Source organism: Centruroides sculpturatus, unplaced genomic scaffold (assembly GCF_000671375.1).
Source record: "Centruroides sculpturatus isolate CEXI.00-Female unplaced genomic scaffold, Cexi_2.0 scaffold1532, whole genome shotgun sequence".
Taxonomy (NCBI): domain Eukaryota; kingdom Metazoa; phylum Arthropoda; class Arachnida; order Scorpiones; family Buthidae; genus Centruroides; species Centruroides sculpturatus.
The window spans coordinates 141,142-162,171 of NW_019385728.1; the positions used below are offsets into that span (position 1 = coordinate 141,142).

Consider the following 21,030-nt stretch of genomic DNA (forward strand, 5'->3'; position numbering starts at 1 on the left):
GAGGCAAAGAGAATTTTGGGTGCACCCAATATTACGAGATAGACTGACGCATGAAATGTTTGCGACGTTGTATCCAAAACTAAGACAAAATAAATTCAAGTTTTTTAATTCTTTTAAAATATCTATAAAATCCTTTGACGATGGTTAGTCTCTTTTAGATTTCATCAATAAATAGATAAGTATCGAAATGATCGTTCTCCATTTCAGCACATATACCTGAAAGCGTTCGGCTGATGCCCGCAAAACGCATGATCGAATGTACAGTAACATGGCAGCACATATATCTCAAAGTGCTTGGCTAACGCCCGCAAAACGCGCGTTTTAACAAAAATCTATAAATGCGCGTTTAATGCGCGCTTGGCCAAAAGCGCGCGTTTGAGTGTGTACGCCTACATAGAACTCTTGGTTCTTTAAAACACGCGTTGAAAAATGCCTAATGTGTACAGGCTCTTAACAAACCAACATTTCTGCTAAAAGATCACTTTGTTTCGACCTATTTACACATTTATCATGTTTAATATTACCAAATAAAAAGGGCTTGAGAGAGTGATTGAAAGCTCTAGGACTAAGGCTTTTATTTTGTTCTGGTGTAATATAGACTGTTGGAAATGATACATGCAATACATTAAGACACCTTATTTCTTCAGCAATTACTTTAAATTTTACATGCTACCATTTTTGAGTGTTTTGAATGCCCATCCTCAGACAAACATAGTTGAACAAACTTATACCAATCAAATGTGCATTCTACACATTTAAATGTAATTACAGAACAAAAGTTCTAAATTGCAAAGTAGAATTCTTTGGGCATTTAAAATATATCCATTACTCAGAATGTTAATACAATACACAAAATCTGTTTGAAATGAAATTATACTACAGATATTCAAAACTACAAATTTCACTATGTTCTTTTTTTGGAAGAATGAATGGAATAAAATCATTAAATAACTATACATATTTAAACTAATTACATCACAAAGAAAAAACACTGCCAATAACCACCCATTGTTTGTTTAGTGTGTGTCATTGGATTATGATTATCCCTTTATCTCTTAGGACTTCATGTTTTAGAGATCCCCTCAGTCTATTCACAATACACTTTACATACACTTTCAGCACACAGTACTTAAAATAGTAAATGTTTTTGGCCTCATTTGGGAGCTTACTTTTAATGTTAATACAATGCATTTACTTGAAAAGCTTCATTCAATTCATTATCTGTGTGAACTATTATACCCTTATTTGTATTTATTTATTTTAGATTTAATTAATTCATTGATTATTTTTTAAACTATGTAAATTTAAATTGTTCTACTTTTGGAATGACTTGATTCTAATTTTGTAATAAGTTACATTATACTCAAAGCCATTAACCAGTTTGATAATTTGATTCCACATAATCTGAAGATACTGTTTAAACAAAGTCAAAAACATTTCCAATTAAATGTTTTATACTGGAATTTTATGGTTTACAATGTGACAGTCATCTGCGCACACATATATATTGTATTTTTGAAGTCATAGTGTGGTTCAAGTGTTTAAAAGTGATACCCACTCATTTTATGAAACATAAAATCTGTATGATGTGTACAGATGGAAAAAAAGGACTGACAGACAAACATCTCTTCACTTTGAGGTCCATGTTAAAAACTAAACTTTATTCTTCGTGGTACTGCCAACTGTTGTTGTAGAGAAACAAGATTACAGAACAAACAGAATAAAGAAAAACAAGATTACACACTAAATAAAAATTCATTTTTTGAAGATTTACCAACAAGAAGAATCACCAAACACCATATTATTTCAATTTTAGGTAAACGAAAGCCCTGATATTGCCAAATTCATCATTTTGGGACCAGAGGTTCTCTCCTCCCTCCCATTACTCCTAGTTTTAATTTATTTTAAGACATCCTGAATGAGAAATCACAAAACATTTGTTAGGGTTATAGTAAGCTTGTAATGAGATTGTAAAATAAACTTTCATTTCACACGATAACAACCCTTGTTTGGTTCTCTCACTAGCCAGAAACAATTTCTCACAACAGTGCTAGTGAAAGCACATCGGAAAAATTTACTAAATGATGATGATGTCAGTAATATTAAATTATCTGTACTGTTCACTTAAAAACTTACCTATTCTGACAAAACAGTTTTATGAAACTTGCTTATATATAATACAAAATGTAATTTATAAAATAGATTATTCAATTCTAAAACTAACACAACTGTTTAATATCTAAGTTATATACAGTAATAGGAATCAATCCAACAAGCACAGGAGGACATCAGTAACAATCAATATAGACAATATCTTCATTCAAGAAAAAATGTCATCAAATTTATCATAATAAAACTATGCAGATAATAAGTCAAAAATTATCTAATACACTGAACTCTGCAATGAACAAATAAGCAGAGGCAAAACTTTTGAAAAATAACTAAGAAATAATGTAAAAAATAATATTAGATGAGATGATAAAACATTATGACTGGTTTCTTTATATGTTCTGAAAACTAAAAATGTCAAAATGATAAGATTAACAGGTATAAACACAGAAGCTATTATTATTATTATTATTATTAAAAAGTTTGTAAGATTTTTAAATTTATGTAATTTTTTTTAAAATAATTCAAATTTAAAGAATATTTCCGAAACAAAAAGTAATGTAATATTATTCTTTGAACATTGGCTAGAAGGAAAATGTATTTTTCCAGGAACTGATAAAATACAGCTGGGTTTTGAGATTGCAAGATTGGGCTAAAAGTAGCAAATTTTAAATATTTGTACGGGTCTAAGCTACTAGATTTGGGCAACTTACTACCTTTTTGGGCCACTAAAAATAATTTGGGCTATATTTCAAAGAATCCTGCTTTACTTTTTATAAAACCATAGGCAATCTGTGAGGTTCTCACCAGACGTGCTGTTTACCTGCAGTTTATTTATATTAATTAATTATTAATTAACAAAAATAGCATTTTATATAGATATCCATATTCCATTTGCTTAATAAATTACATTAGTTACATGGCATTTAGCATACTGTACAGAAATATATAAATCTCAGATAATTCGAAATTTGAAGTAGCAATTATTTTGCCACTTAAATTTTGAACACGAATTTCCTGTATATTGCATCAAAATGAAAAATAAGATAAATACATAATACACTTCATGCACGTAATTAATGAATCAAAGAATTCAAATTCATCTAGAACTTCTATAAAAGAGATGTACTGGCCAGAATTTACTGTTTATAATGTTATTTGTTCTTATAGCCATGAATTCACTATACAACTTTCAACAAGAGTCTCAATTTTTAAATCTTTTACTCCCCCATAAAAACGATATAATTTGAATAGTGATAAACCTGCTAAAACAGTAAATAGTACTGTAAAATAATCCCCTCACTACATAAATTGTCAGGTTGCTCTTAAAATTATGTTATAAACTATCATGTTTCCATACATAAGAGCATGTTCTTATAGATGAGCAAAATCGACACTATTTTCAGAAAAGTACCTAAGAAACTCACTATTTTTAAAAAAAACTTCTGAAGCATTAGAAACATTTTATATTGTCATTAATTTAACGACATAATTATGATGGTCTTACATGTAACTTTTTGACAAAAAATTAGTCAAAGTAAGTGGCATATTTCATGGCGCAAGTTTCTCAAGACTGTCATGAAAATGCACATTAAGAAGAGATTTTTCAAAACATCTGAATTGATAGTTTTGTATTTTGTTACACAAAGGAATATAAGTAGTTCATCAATTTCTATTATGGGAGCATTAAACTGATTGTAAGACTATTATTAACTAGCTGTTACCTGCAGCTTTACCTACACAAAATTTGCAATTTGATAAAAATAACCCCCCTCGGTACTTCACTAAGATTCTCAATCTTAATTGGGGGGAGGGAGAGGATTAAGACTTAACATGAAGAATGGCTTCTACTGTACTATTTTAGATGCAATTTTTTGTTTTTATAGTAACAACTAATGATTGAGAATCTTAGTGAAGTACCGAGGGGGGTTATTTTTATCAAATTGCAAATTCCGTGTAGGTAAAGCTGCAGGTAACGGCTAGTTAATAATAGTCTTACAATCAGTTTAATGCTCTCATAATAGAAATTGATGAACTATTTATATTCCTTTGTGTAACAAAATACAAAACTATCAATTCAGATGTTTTTTTATAACTTCACTTTATCCAACACCAGAAATATTTAATGACATTCTAACGGAAATTCATCACTACATGAAGAAGAATCATCGAAGGTTCGAAAACATTTGTGAAATTTTATTTTTTCATTTTTTAAAGTCAATTTCACACCAGTAACAGGCTTCGAGGTACATAATCAGATGTTTTTCATTTAATCGATACTATAGTTTGATTTCTATGAAAAGATTGCCAAGCATATTTTTGATTAAAACAACAGAAAAATTCAATAATTTATAAATATTTTCTAACAATTTATGCTACATGAATACTTTATAATCAACACAGATTTAGCCAATCTGCAATGTCTAAATGGTGAGGAATAGTGCAATAACACATCTGTGCCAGATCACTCCCAAAATTTACAAAGGTTCAATCCAGACTTGTTTCAGAAAGGACTCTCATATGATAATTATTCATTTACATTTGTAAAGATCATTTGGTCCCATCCTCAGTAATATTAATCAGGAATTAAACAGTCTAACTATTAATGTAGATAATTATTACATATTAATTGATAAAAACTACTTGCATTTTCTATAAAAATAGTTAATAATAATTTATCAAATTGCTTACATTTTGGTTAGATCATAAAATTATAGTTGTTTATTATCAATTATAAATATTATGAATTAACAAACTTCAAATTTATCAAAGTCAAAATGGGTCCAAAGNGTCGTTATAGGAACGTACGTTATAGGGGGGTCGACTGTATATTTAAACAAGAAACAAAACCAATTCCCAGAAAGCTTCAAAAATCTTAAACAAAGAAATAATGATTGTTGAAAAAATGTTAATTTGCTTGGATTTAAGAGAATTTAAACCTTTAAAATGCAAAATTTATGAGTCTCACTTGCCCATCTTTGGGGACCAAATTCATGCTCTTGTAGATAAGCAAGGAAAGCACTAGTCTAGGGTATTTAATTAAATTCGTTCCAACAATGCGTACTTTATTATTTAAATTAATTATACTGTTTATACTTTTTGGATAGTCAGAAACTAAAATCACCTTACAAACAAAAATTACTTTATAATTAACCTTTACCAGCAAAATTTAAAGCACAAACACTTCCAGGTGTTTTTAGTAATGATCATCGCGTTCAGAACAATAATAAAACTCCTTATATTTAAATCTGATGACCGTGAAAAGTATTGGATTTATAATTGTAATATTTGTTTGTGTTGTAAAATTTGCTAGTAATTAAAGGTTTAGAATTTAATCTGCAGCACTAACCAATTTATTTACATTTCTCTTGGTTGTAGAAATATCATACACATTACTTTGGTATACTCTAAATAAAACTTAAATGAGAATTCATTTCTAATTATTCGCCACTTAAATACAATAATTTACATCTTTAAGTGGTAACATTTGTGTTTAGAAAAGCCACGACTAAGAATAAATTTCACAAGTAGTACAATTGAATCATTCATATTTAACAACTAATTCACTGAATACTTTCTTTATTTGAATGTAAAACAGTAATAAGATATTACAGAGAGTCTACTATTTTAAATTCCATATAAGTGTATAATAATCTTAAATACATAAATCAATTTGTATAAAAATGGTTTAAATTAAAAATTGTTTGTGTTGAATTGCTTGGATCCGTCGAGACTTCTGCACTTTTTCATAAAGTTTTACCAAAAAATTAGGACAAAATTGAACAATCTAATTATGATAAATACAGAATATATGGAAATTTTTACTCATTTCTTAAAACTGAGTTGTCGTTATCATCTAATATTTGATGTGCAAACTCCCAAAATGAGTTTTTAAGTGCCAAATACAGTGTAAAAATTCTTTTAAATATACATATGCCCACTTGATGGGAATATGTTCTGAGAAATATATCATTAAGTGAACATCAGAGTATACCTTGATAAAACTTATAAAGTAAAAGGCCTGTTACTCATACAAGTTATGTATAACATAACGATAATATTTATGTATCCAAACATAAAAAAAATATAGACGACTACAAAATTTTCAGCTCTGTTACAATCTCATGGAACCTCTGTCTTGCTAAGTAGAATGCCATTAATCGGCACATACTCATACACATATCTGTCGGCCATCTAATTCGATTTTCCTTTATCTTTATATATAATCCTGTCGATCTATACAACCCTGTACAATTTTCAATTTCAAGTTAAATAACTAAAATTTATTATTTTTCAAAAAAAAATGTGACAACTTTACACAGTGGAAAATTATTTTGAGATTTAATACATTTAATTTTATAAAACCAAATGTTGCCACTTAATATTATATTAACTTGTTTCCGAGTGACACATGCTCACAACAAATACATAAATATATTTTACAAAAGGAAACATTAAAATCAAGCAAATTAACCAACAATCTAAAATCATTTCTTTTTTGTAATTATAAACATTAAATGATGATAGAAATTGCACTTTGTAAAACAAAGCGGTTATTTACGGTCGAGTTGTGTGTACCGGGTTATTAACGACTCGTTTATCATCCGACGTACTTCCTTTTTAGAGATTATAATTAGAAGTAAATAGCATACAATTTTGTGACTCATCAAAAATTGGATAAAATAATGAGAAAACACCTACAAATATTGATTAATCCATTTAAACACTTAGGAAATGAGAATACAAGAATACTGGAGGTTTTCGTAACTTTTTATAATGAAATCTAATTTATTCATTAGAAAATTTTTTATATTCAAAACAATTAATTTATATAACAATTCTTTAAAAGATTTGCTAATGTTTTGATAATTATGTATGAAAAATTTATAAACAACATTACATTAAAGAAAGAATCGACTAAATGAAGCAACAATTACTTAAAATAGAATTTGAATCGCTTGCCTGACTTTTGAAACCTTAAATCCCAAATCAGACTTTTGTTAGTATTATAAAAATTCTACACCCTGGACTAAAAGAATTGACATTCTATTGTAAACAAAGAGTTGATCTCCACTGGCATAAATAAACAATTCTAATTAAAATACTTCAAATTCCAAAAACTGACGAACATATCCGTGGCACATTAACTATTAACAGCGTATGCAGAGATGTAATTAAAACCAAAATTTGTTGTATTAAACTTTTTCAACTTTGTTTTTTCCAACTTACAAAACTTTCATTCTATTAAAGCTAATAATTTGTTTTTAAATAACTTGACCTTTAATTCATGATTTTTTTAAGCACAATGTGGGAATCTGAAAAAGAATTGAGGGTTTTCCTACAATTATCAACAGAAGTGATTTTTCTGCCACAAAGTCTATTTATTGTATTTTTTTATTTAACTATTAATAACTCTGCATTTATTAGTAAATCAGAGACTATTTTATGTCCATTATTTCTCATATTAATATATCAAGAAAATGAAACTCTATCTGATATAAAAAGCATCTTTTTCTTCACAAAATTTGTAATTACAATTATTGTAAGTGTTGTATCAAATTTGCATGAAAAATATCACATTATTTAGAATCTTATTGACAACAACAATCATCCTGTTGTTTAATAAACACTAACAATACATAGAGTATTTATTATGAAACCTAAAAATCTACTTTTAAGCTCTATTACAGACATGGGCAAATGCGGCTTTTTTTGAGTTACATGCAGCTCTTGCTGAAAGTGTTAATTTCTGCTTTTTATTATTATTCTTACAATTTTATTTCCACAATTTTGTGAAAATATGTTTATTAAACAAATTCAATAATTTGTTTTATATTATATAATAAAATCACAGTACAGAATAAAAAAGTACAGAACTGTATATTCATGCATTTTGCAAAACCTACATTTTGGTTCCCACTGAACTCTTGCTTGCCCACCCCTGCTCTATTACATTATTATGTTTTAATTTGGCTACTACACTCAGTTATCAAATGGAAAAGTAATCTCAAACTTAAACAGTGTGTTAAAATTATAGTTTTTATGAGTTAAAGTGTTTCAAAGTATTTTTCTTAAAAGGATAAGTAATGTATACTAAACAAATAATGCATTTAAACACAGCAAAATCAACTTAAAAGGAGTATTTGCAACGGGCTCATTTCTTGCATTCTTAAGAGCCAAATTAACAAAAGCCATGAATCATGAGTATGTGTCAGACTGGATGTTTTCAGAATGGACTGTCATTTTGTAACAAAACGGGAACAAGTGCAACTGAATGACGTAACAGAAAACAGTAAATTTATCTCATCTTCTCTAGAAATTAATACTAAATTAACATTGTTAAACAATCTACATTTGGGTAGCAATCAGAAAATCAATAACGAATGCTTAATTTTAGATATTTCTATATAATACAAGATATTTAGATAAAAGATCCAAACTATTTGAATGACTACTAAAGTAAAGCCAATGAAGCAAATGACTAGTAAAGCCAATCTTAGTGCTCACAAGCCATATTTGAATGACGTTTGATACTTAAAAGTGTGAAAAAAAAGAAAAAAAAAACAAACCTAAAACTTTTTGGTATTGTCGACTACAAATGTGACAATTTTTGTTTAGTCTTTATTGGACATTTTATTGACATTATTGTCTTTTAAGAGAATTATTTTGTGCTGTTTTTACAGACTTAAAAAAATACAACAACTAGTCTCTCCATTGGTGGATTTCAATAATTGGCAAATGTTGCAAGGCAGCTTTCCATTAAGTCAACTGCTTTTGCCACAGAACCTGTTCTAATGAAGATGAGGTCAAAAGAAGTGATGTTTTTGTCACTTCTTTTGACCTCAAAAAGTAAAAGCCAGTTTAGTAAGAAAACTGCACATTGCAAACAGCCCTAACATAATCACTTTGAGATTTGCCCTTACCAATAACAAAAACTGAATGATAGCATTAAGCAGGGTAGGTAAATAAGACTACAATTACTGTAATAAAATTCCGGTTTTACTCTGACATAAAACAATTAAAAATTCTTTTCTTTTTTCAAACACGACGTAGTAAATCACTCAACCACTTAGCATTTTTCATCATTAACTTTTATTCAGTTGATACGTGTATAAGTGACTGCACTACATAATGTTTGAAAAAAGGAAAAAATACCGACATGGTTTCAACAATGTTAAACAATTTTATATTGTGAAGAGTTATTAATTATTAGTAATTCATTAAGCGTAACAGTGAAGTAAAAAATGCCAAACCAAATGACCATCATAATTAATCGGGCTGTTTTTTGCTACAATTAACAATTAGGAATTAAATTTGGTACTAGAGGTAGATGTTAGGCACCATCTCGTACCTCCACTTACTATGCAGTGCATTGCCCAGTTTATATGTAAAAAATGCCATCAGTTTAAACTATTATTATGATTGGTGATGTGCTTTATGTCCCTCTATTACTAAAATATAACTGAATATATGACCACTAGGTTTTATCTACCAGTAGGACTTATCACACACTTTTTGGCACATATATTTAATGTTAAAGGATAACTAAATTTGAAGATACGGTGTTATAATAATAAATCATGTTTATATAAAACAGTTTTAATTTATTTTGATTATTAATCATGATGTTTGTAATGTAACCTTCATGTATTTTAGATGCCCGTAATTTACTTCTTTTGTAATAAGAACAGTTAGAGGAGCAGATTGACTATCTGAAATACATACCATTGTTACTGTAGATATTGAGTGTTCATTGGTCTCTTTGTGATTTCTCCTACTGCCTAAATAGTGTGTGAGAAGTCCTACCAAGGGATAGAAGTGGAAAGAAGGATTTGCCTAGGTCAGGGATGGCAAACATTTTGTGCTCATGTNACTTAAATCATTCTTTAACTGATAATAACTGCAAGATATCCAATGCTTAGTCAGAAAAATAATAACAATCATTATTACAGTGCAATCAGGTTTAACTGTTTGAAAAAATCAATTATTTTAAAAGGCAATTTTAAATCATATACATATTCTTATATTATAAAATATACAATTGTTTATTCGTCTTTATAATTACTTTTAAAGATCTTTAATTTTGTCAAATTAATAAGAATTTAGAGATTAAATTACCCTATTATTCAAATATAATTAATTTATCTAATTAATTAAACAACAGTTTAATTTAAGTAACTTAAAACTTAAGTAACTCAAGAACACTACACATATCAAAATATATAATCAATATAAATAAATATGAAAGAATGACTGGAAATTTAATAATTGTCAATAAAAAATGAACATTTTTAATATTAAAGAACAAAAAAAAAAAACAAACCCTAGTAGAAAAAACAAAAAATACTTAATGATAAACATTTTCAGTAACTTTAGCTACCACTTTCATTTATTATTATTCAGTTTATACATTGTTTATATGGAATACTTTTAGCTTGAATTCATATTAATCAATTCTGTTTGATTAAATATGAATTACCTGATAACATTTTTTATAATTAAATATTGCAAGAAGTTCTTATAGTGTATTTTAAATTATTATGGTAATTTGTAGCTGTGATTCTGATCGTAACATGTACATGTTTGGCATTTTATTTAGTTTCCACACTCGTCTTTACTCAATATTTCCGCTTGTAAGAAATTATTGAGTAAGACCGACAAGTGATTATTCTATTCGTAAAAAGAATGATGACTCTTACTTATTCTGTAATTCTAAAATAAAGTAATAATAAAAAAAAACATTAATAAGTCTTACATGATATCTCCTGTTTTTGCAATCCGTACCAAATAATCATCTAAAATAGGACAGTGATTGTATGCGGCAGTCATGTATTTCTGATAGACATTGTGTGGCTCCCATTGCAACAAGGTTTGACCACTCCTAGTATGGGAGTTTCTTAACAATGAATATAATTTTGAACCAACATGAAATAAAACATATTTAGTTTAATTTATTTTCTACATTNTACAGCTTAAAAATGTATCTGTCTGAAGGATGGTTATTTAACTTAAATACTTTGTCATTTTTATTATTTTAAATAAAAATTTATTGTTCTGAGGCAAGTTTATTTCTTATTCATTTTAATAAACACTAATAAAATTAATTTCTGTATTCAAAGTTGATTTATAATTTACATTTCGGTAACAACAAAGTTGAATCTTAGTAACCAAATATCTAAAAGCCCAATTTTTTGGGCTATACTTGGATAGATTTTATCATCAGAACTAAGTAAAATTTATTAAATTCAATTCTAAAAATCAACATAAATGGACTTCGAACTCGCATTTGAGTTATAAATAAACACTTGGCTTTATTTCCATCATTTTAGTTGATACGTGACGACAGCACGTTTCGGGCATAAAGCCCCTCTTCAGTCAACTTTGTATTTTCTCTATGGTATTAATCCGATGGGCTGGACACATTATTCTTTGGATGGATGTTCAAAAAACACGGTTTCGAAGACAACATAGAAATTTCAATTATAGAAACGGCAACATCCATCCAAAGAATAATGTGTCCAGCCCATCGGATTAATACCATAGAGAAAATACAAGTTGACTGATGAGGGGCTTTATGCCCGAAACGTGCTGTCGTCACATATCAACTAAAATGATGGAAATAAAGCCAAGTGTTTATTTATAACTCAAATGCGAGTTCAAAGTCCAATGTATTCAAAAAACACGGTTTCGAAGACAACAATCAACATAAATATTATTATTAATGCAAGATGGAAACCTTCAGTTCTAATTACTTAGTTTCTGTTAAAGTCTAACCCCAAACATTCAACTTTTAGATATGTAATTCTCATTTCTGTTGGCACTACTGATTTAATGTTAATTTATTCAAATTATCCATCAATTTATTCAAACTTTTCTAATTTTAGGGTAACAATATAGGTTTTTGTCTAGGTCTCACATTTTAAATGTGCAAATACATACTTGATCCAGTATTTGGAATGCAATACAAAATAGTCCCCTACATCTTGTACAATATCAAGAAGTGGGTAATATTGATCTTATATAAACATACTTAAGAGCTTCACAAGTCCATGCTTGTCTAGAGCCTTGTGTGACCTGAAACTGTCACTGCTAAGGAGTTGCAGTTATTGGTATATAATGAAAATCCAAGTCCTAATTTTAACATAGTGATCCCTAAACAAATCAAAATGAAATGCATGATTACAAATTACAGTTACTCCTCTACTTAAGAACAGGTTAGGTTCCCAAGGTTTTGTTGTAAGTTGAAAATTAACCTAGAAAGTACACTTGTATACAGAATAACCACTTATTTTTAGTTTTTGATCCTTCAATGTACTTAATAGAATACATTATGCTGGTTTACCCACTTGCTACTGTTTAGTAGCAGGTGTTTCAAATATGGATTTTTCATCTAATGCAGTGGTGTGCAAACTATTTTCATTTCTGATCCCCCATTTTGTGTAAAATTTTGTCGCGACCCATGGATAGACAGTAGATGCTTACTGTGCTATGACTATACTATTCCATTGCAAGGTAAATATGCATGTCAACATGTGTTTCTGTTGCTGCAATGTTATCAGTATCACTGGCTGTTTGTCTGCTGGTTGCTGAAGTATAGGTATTGCATACTAATACAGACAATTGTTTTTGTAAAAAAATATACAGGGGTATCTCGGTATATGTCTGCTTTAGAATACGTCCTGTTTGGATGAAACAAATTTTGCTCGGTATACGACTTAATTATACATGACATCTACAAACAAGTAGCACTATCAGTGTACTAGACCAGACTAGATGTTTGCGGTGCCACGGTTTATAACTTTGTTAAATTTCTTCTGATTTTAATTTGTAAATAAAATTTTATTATTTTTACTAATCATGAACTGCAAAAAAGCAAATGAAATGCAACAGAAAACTAAAAAAAATGACTAGAATCACAATGGAACTGAAAAAAGAGATTGTTGAGAAATATGAAGGTGGCATGAGCGTTCGAGATTTAACTGTTGCATACTGTATTCTGAGAACGACGATATTGACAATCGTGAAAAATAAAGACATTATTAAATCTGCTAACATTGCGAAAGGAGTTAAATAAATTTCTAAACAGAGATCGAAGACATTAGATCATGTTGAGAAATTGCTTTTGCTTCGGATAACTGTAAAACAGTGTGCTGGTGACAGCGTATCAGAAGCAATTATTTGCAAGAAAGCTAAAAAGATACATGCTGATCTCATGAAAAATCAAGCAGGAAGTAGCCAGGAAAGCAAGGTGTTTAAAGCCAGCCATTTTTTTTATACGAGAACGGATTAATCATTTTTACATTACTTCTTATGGGAAAGGATGGTTTGGTATACGTCCTATTCGGTATAAGTCCAAACATCAGGAACGGATAAGGTCATATACTGAGGTTCCACTGTACTTCTTATAAATAGTTTCTTATAGTTTTTATAAATAATATAATTTCATTTCACTATTTACTGGTACCTGATACTTGTTGAAGAAAAGCCTTATACATTTTTTTATTTTTAAATAAATTTCTTTGAATGTAGCAACCCCAAAAAATTTTGTCACAACCCCTCTCGAGGTCACGACCCACTAATTGCACACTACTAATCTAATGCACATAGTTTTATATCATCCACTTTAGCTTCAAAGTTAACAGAGTGACACTTCTTGCATTTATCTCCACTGCTAGATTTACTATTACATTTCAGACACACTTTTGAAGTAAATATTGTAAAAGTTTATAAAAACTGCTGTTACTCCAACATTACCAACTTCAATGCCACCTCACGAGTGGCAATGAAACCTCAAAATTTGCACAAAGATGAAAAATGATGATATGCAATAGAAATAAGCCAACATTAATTATTTATTATTGGCTAAAGACAGACTTCAACACCACCTCATGAATGACAAGGAAACTTCAAAATCCACACAAAATTTAAATTTTAGATGTACGGTAAAATTGTTCATAAGTCTTAAAGTTTGTAAATAGGAGACCAGCTGTACTACATAAAAAAATAAAAATAATTTGTATATCTAAAACTTATGACCATAAATCTGAAGCAAACTGGTTGCTGCCAAATCCACCAAGAGAATTATTAGGAGTGCTCTTTATTATAAAAACTTTAATATGAATAATGACTGAAAGATTTGCATTGAAACTTTGTAGTAGACGATTGACTATTCTCTATTCAATTTAGTCACTTACACCGGGTGGCACATGAGAAAGTAGCCCTGACCCACAGCTTCATGAAAATATCATCATAAACTTAGAAGCCAACTGGTATCACAGATGTTAAAAGCAGCCAATTGCAGCATACATTAAATTGTGTTTGGGAACACCCAATGCAACACAGTGACATCAATGGCAATAATTGCATAGCTGATGGTGTCTCTATTTCCTGTATTGTGTAAGAATTTGTACAAATGGGACACCATAATTCATTCAACAGATGCAGTTCACTCAATCCATGCAATACACTAGCACTAGACTTGAACTATACTAGAGTTACTTTTTGTATGACATCCTGTATTTCAAAAAAATTATAGAATTGACATCAGTAACGTTGTATAGAGATTTTGGATCTTTTGCTGTTACCAATCTCCTGACTTAACATTGTCGAAAGTTAATAACATATTAATAGCAAATAATCAAAAAGTTTAATCTTAACTACAATGGATAACACAAACACAATACAGATCTACATTTTTATGACAATTGATTTCTAGAAAACTGTTGTTAAGCGACATCATAAATCTGATTTTCCAGAAGTGTTGTAAATTGAGATTATAAAGTTAGTTTATTAAGTTTCGAGTATCTGTTAGTTATTTACTTTATTGTTTATAAATAAAGTATGTAACTAATTAAACTAATCTTTTCCTAGCTACATTAAGATTGAAAGTTGTCTTGAAGATAACGTGGATTGAGGAACCAGCATGCAGCCAGCAACTCTCAGCACCTCTGTTCAAAATTTCAGATTGCTTCCAGCAAACTGTAAGCTCTTTTCTGGTGCTGGATAAGCTAGCAAACAAGATGGCAGCCACCATAAGACTCTTAAGAGCTCTATTTTGCATTGAAAATTTTGAATTTAATTTATTTGTCGATGAATAAACCCCAAATAAATTAATATTCAGTTAGGTCATTAATAGAATATTTTAATATACTAGTATATTTACATAAGACATCACATAATATTTTTTAGTTGTTAACGTGTAATCTTAGGATTGATTTAATTATTTAAAACTCCCATGGAAATTTAAAATATCTTTATCTCTATTTCTCTTTTCGAAATTTTAGTTTTCATTAATCTGTTCTAATTAAAGAAGTTCAAAAATCATTTAACGTAATGTGGAAGTCCACATCATTCTCCATTTTTATTGTTTTTCTCTCCCGAAATTCCCAGCAGTACGCATTTGTGTTTTCTACAAAATGCTAGCAGTTGCGTCACTTCCGGCAACATCTCACTGGATTGATGCTGAGATTTTGAATACACCCAGTGTTTCAACATACTGATAATCCTAAGCTAGTAAGAATGAAAGCATTTCCAATAAAATATTTTGTTTTTCTTTCTTAAATTAGCAACTTATGTAATTGTTGATTTCAAATAAAAGTTACATAAAAGAAAACGCATTACAATTTTTTAAAATGTATTTTTTTTTAAAAGAATTTTAAAATGTGCATTTCCCACACACGTGGCAACAGTAACACGGTTACAAATCAAGCTTCTGTCGTAATTTATATCAAGATAAAAAAAAAAAAGCAACTCACTGTTTTTGAAAGATTCGGCAAAATAAAGTCAAATAAAATACGCATTATTAATACAAACAAACTCATAAACGAAAAACATTTAAAAATTGCATCTTAAAGTCTCTTTTCTTCTATTAATCAAAAGAAAAATTTTCAAAGCTTGAATTAATGTTGATACCAAATGGGTTTTTAAACAGAGAATCTCTAAAAACCCCACGAAAGCTTATCAATCTGGCCGAAAACATTAGTTTTAATTAAAATTGATTGCCGGAAAAGCATATAAGTTGCATTCGGCATCTTTATATAATGCGGTAGTTCCAGCTTCGGTTATTACGATTTAAATTAATTCAAAGTTCTGTAAGTGAATGTTTACATTTGATTATGCTTTGAAGTTGCAAGTAAAAGGTGGCCCCAAAATTTAGTTAACTCTCCTATTAACATTCAGATTCTTTAACATTATAAAGTCAACACACCTTACTACTGAGAAAGAACATTTATTCAGATAAACAAACGTTTTCAACCTATTTCATGGGCCATCATCAGGTTAAAGATGTTTGAATCAATGGCTTTTCGAACATGATTCGAACGTCTTTAACCTGACGATGGCCCATGAAATAGGTTGAAAACGTTTGTTTAGCTGAATAAATGTGCTTTCTCAGTAGTAAGGTGTGTTAGTTAGTTAACTGCAATAAATCCAGAATTTACAAATGATACAATTGCAAATTCTGAAAAATTAACAAGGCATCAATTTGACTTTAAAACGGTTAACTGACTTTTGAGCCACCCTTTACGTCATTAAACATTCAAAATACATTATCACTGGATGCATTTTTACGTCATAAATCTGTAAAGTTACCGATTAATTAATAAATTACCTTAATTTTAAACATAAATTTCTTCTATCGGCGAGTAATTTAACGTCAGGAAGAAGTTAAAGACGTTTGTACGTAGAAACTTAATGTTTAAAATCGAATTAAACGGCCTTTTATTGATCGAAACGATGTAAAGCGGTTGATTAAACCCTCGTTCAATGTTTACAAACGTTAAAATTATAATGTCATACGAAAAAAATATCAACAAAACAAAAAATCGAAATTTTGTCACAAAAATAAAAGCATTTACCATTCAATTCATCGAGAATTGTCTCTCGATTGCAATCCATTTCTTCTTATAATGTCGAATCAACGCCTTTATTCACTGACAAAACATGAATTACTTCGCAAATCTCGTCCAACTCTAACCAAACGACTGACTCAATTCAAACAGAACCGACCTCCGCCATCTTGCTCCCAGTCAAAATGATGTGACGTCAGCAACCACAACGTTCCGACGGGTATAAACATATAATTTTCTCCGAATTTATTTAAAACAAACGAAAAGTTATTCCATTTCTATGTGAATAAATTAATAATCTCGAACAGTAAAGATAATAATATAGAGATTTATAAAAATGAATAAATATTTTTAATATTTAAAATGGAATCGTTAGGAGATTTTGTGGTGGCGCTAATGTTGTGGTTTGATTATATTTAATTTAATACACACATTATTTGCCGTTATGTCCTGTCGTTAATTAATTTACGAATTCTTTTTAAAAAAGCGAAACAAAAATTTATTAATTTTTATTAAATATGAACATCATTATGCATTTAAAAAGGAAATTTGTTTTAATCCGGATGTTACGCGCGTGAATGTCGTGACGTCATAAGTTGCCGCTGTTTTTTTTTAATACGCGATATTATGTCATCGATAATGATGTAACTTATTATATTAATTTAAAAATAGTATTTAAATTTATAATTGTATTAGGTTTAAATTCTCATTATTTATTATTTTTAATGCATTTTTCATTGGTCGAAGTTTGTTTAAAATTTTGCTTTCCCTTCCGGTATTGGCAGACTGAGTAATTTTTAAACAAACAGGAAAACCGGCTTCGGTTACTATAGTAACAAGCTGTTATTTTATATAAAATTCAAATTATGTCTGTATTTTTATTAAACTATTTATTTATTCTATAATAATAATAATAATAATAATAATAAAATTTCGGTTTTGAAGAAACTCTCCAAATCGTCGTGACGTGTTATGCATATTTCATGTCACGTGATAATTTTTTAAAACTTGGTTCTGTAAGGTGTTTACCTACGTCTGTAGTGTTTTTCCACAACCTTCTAAACAATTGATCTGGGGAATTTCCTAGCTTTACGCATACACTGATCAAATATATAGTCCTGTGATATTACTGTTGGACGAGATCTCAGGAAGAGAAGTTCCTGTGCACATAAATGTATCACAATGCAGACAATCTGCCTGTAAGACATCCCTTCCATACAGGAGGAAGTGGATTGACATTCCAGACAAAACCCTCCCGTTATTAGGGTACTTTGATCTGTTTTGCCAAGAGTCTGTAAGTCTCTAAAGCAAGTGTCTCCAGGCAATAACAAACTCCTCAAAGCATTGGAGACAGGTTTTCCTGTGCTTGGACTGTATATTTGAACTCCCATTGGACACATTCTATACCATATTACAATGGAGACTTTGGCTTTTTGCACTGTTACACCTAGTGTTGCCACCAGGCTGGTTTTTAAATTGATGGTCTGGCTTGATTATTAATTTGTCCGGTTTTCGTAGAAATGTGAAATTATGATACTCACAAATTTTATAAATTTGTTTTATTTTAACAGTTAAACACTTTAACTTCACACCCTCACCCTAACTTATTCCCATCTTATCCCTAAGCTAAGAGTGACAGAAAATGTGCTTCTAAAATTCTAACTTGCAATATCTCTGGCAAATATTAGGTTTGTTCCAACACAAGTCCCTGACTGGTTTAAAACTGGTATGTGCATTATTCAGCTCTTGGCTGTAAAATAACATTGTGCATGCCTTGTACGGTTTCAAATTCAAACCAGCCAGGAACTTGTGTTGGAACGAACCTATTGTCCAGGTCAGCAATTTTGAAAAGGTGGCAACACTAGTACACCTGACACAGAATCATAAAGATAATGCTGATCTTCTCCGGCTGCTTATTGGTGCTTGTTGCCCTCAAAAATATTCCACTAATCATTTCTATAGTTTCTCATGGTATAGGTATCTAACATGGTTGTGGATTAATTACAACTCTGGGACTCTAGGTTACACTTTTGTAAGGCTCCTCCTGACATTGCCCTGTCTCAGCCTTTGTTGAATAAACTAAAATGTGCTATGTTAAATAAATGAAATAACATATTGTAGCAATGTATCAATTAAACCATTTGTTTGCTTGAATCCCTTCTGAGGACTGTAGGCTTAAGTGTAATCAGTGTAATATTAAACTGCCTCTAGTGTGTACTCTCAATCATGGGAATCCCATTAAATGAACTGGTTGGTTACCTTAGCCAGATTCCTGGCTATGTATAGTACATCTTACTCTGCTGCTTAGTGAATTCAAGGAATGTATAGCAGGCTTAGTACAGTAACCTGAAATTAGCTTTTGTCAATTCTGACTGAGCTCAAATCTACCCATTTTACACTGGCCATATGATAGTTGCACAACTCAAAGTATTCTTTGCTCACCTACAAATAGGCACAGTGAGGTTGAACAAATTCCTTTTTCCCACTCTGGTACCAACTCCTGCTTTCCCTCACTGTGCGGAACAAAAGTCCCCGCCTATTTTTGGTAAAAAAGCCCAGCATATATGTAAGAATAAACTGTGCTATATAGTCAGAATATCTTCCATTAGATCAGCTAATGTATAAATTTTATGTTAATTCTTCATTCAAACCACAAAGGTACGTGCCTAGTTCTTTGTGTAAAACTTAATTTGTATTTTTTCACTATCTCAAATTTGGTTATCTCACAGTTGCCAAGTAGATAAAACCAATGAACACTAGTTGGTCGTGGGTCACACTTCACTGATGGGTTGACTATATGGAGTTTTTTGGGTTCTCTTCACGTTCGTAACTTTTTAATAGGTGCCAGTTTCCCCATAAGCCCACCTGGGAGGCATTCCCCCTTAGCAGATTATTCGTGTGTCACATTTCTGTAACCAAATAAATCAAACCCAAAATTTGGTAATAGAATCAATGCCAGATTGTTGTATAAAATCCTAGCAGCACATATTACCATGGTTGTTTTTCAAATTCAAATTCTTTTTTGCCATGTTTGGTCCACTAAAGTTGTTTAAGAGGGAAAAAGATAAGAGATAAAAGGTAGCTAAGAACAGTGCCGGCCCGAGACAAGTTTTAGGATGGAGCGAGATCATATTATGGCGCCCCCTTTGTTGCCCCTAATTTATACCCTTTAATTTTCTTTACCACTGAGGCGCCCCCTAGGACTTAGCGCCTGCAGCGGCTGCTCCGTTTGCCCTATGGTAGGGCCGACTCTGGCTAAGAAGATAAGAAATGGAAGTCAAAGAGAAACTAACTCTTTGACTTCCATTTTTTAATGTTGTTTTGTTTTTTTATATATTGGAAAACTCAAAAAATAAATGGACATCCTCTGAGAGACTAAAGCAGAGTGGCATGCTGTGGAAGTTCTAGGTGGTGTCTTAATCAATGTTTGAAATTTGTGATTTTGATTAATTTTCCATTCGTTGTCACCAGGCTGAACTGTGACAAGCACAAAAAAAAAAAAAAGCCATCTTAGTACCTAAATAGTGGAAAAAGCTAAAATATAAATTTTGGTTCAACCAAAATTTATTTTTTCTGAGCAAAGTTTCTTCATAGATCCAAATGACTGGACCTTTTGAAAATTTTTGTTCCATTAAAAGTAACTTGGATTAGAAGCTTCTTTAATAAGTAGGCATACATCTATGTTGTCTTTTTTACTTCAGAATTCGTAAGAATTTTTATTAAGTCTAAGCTGATATCTGTTTAATGGTGCTTTTAAAGAGAAATATAAATATCTAAAGTAGAGCAGCTATAAGGACAAAGATCTAAATTTAAAATTTAATTATATTCTCAGCAGATTTCTGTATGATCACTGGAATAATTACTTTGCTCACTTAAAACAATAGTTTTGATAATAAATTGTAAAATAAATATCCATTTTACACACAGTAATTTCTCATCAAAAAGCTATATTAAAACTGCAAATTTATTTTGTTCATTTTAAATTCAAAGATCTAAGAACTGTTATGTGTGTGTGGTTTTGGGTTGTAGTTGCTTTTATCTTTCATCGCTGCGAGTGGAAGAAACGAACGAGACA

At 30.1% G+C, this 21,030-nt stretch overlaps 1 protein-coding gene across 2 annotated transcripts in view; it reads right to left on the reverse strand.

Moving 5' to 3' along the window:
- Positions 1-17,168, reverse strand: part of LOC111641587 (serine/threonine-protein phosphatase 4 regulatory subunit 2-A-like) — a 39,745-nt gene extending 22,577 nt beyond the window's left edge. Inside the window, exon 1 of one of the 2 annotated variants that reach the window (XM_023387770.1) lies at positions 16,965-17,168. In XM_023387770.1, the coding sequence (XP_023243538.1) occupies positions 16,965-17,004 (40 nt within the window). In that variant the 5' untranslated portion in view covers positions 17,005-17,168. The remainder of the gene's footprint in view (positions 1-16,964) is intronic. The other variant, XM_023387769.1, reaches the window with a different exon arrangement.
- Between the last annotated feature and the right edge of the window lie 3,862 nt (positions 17,169-21,030).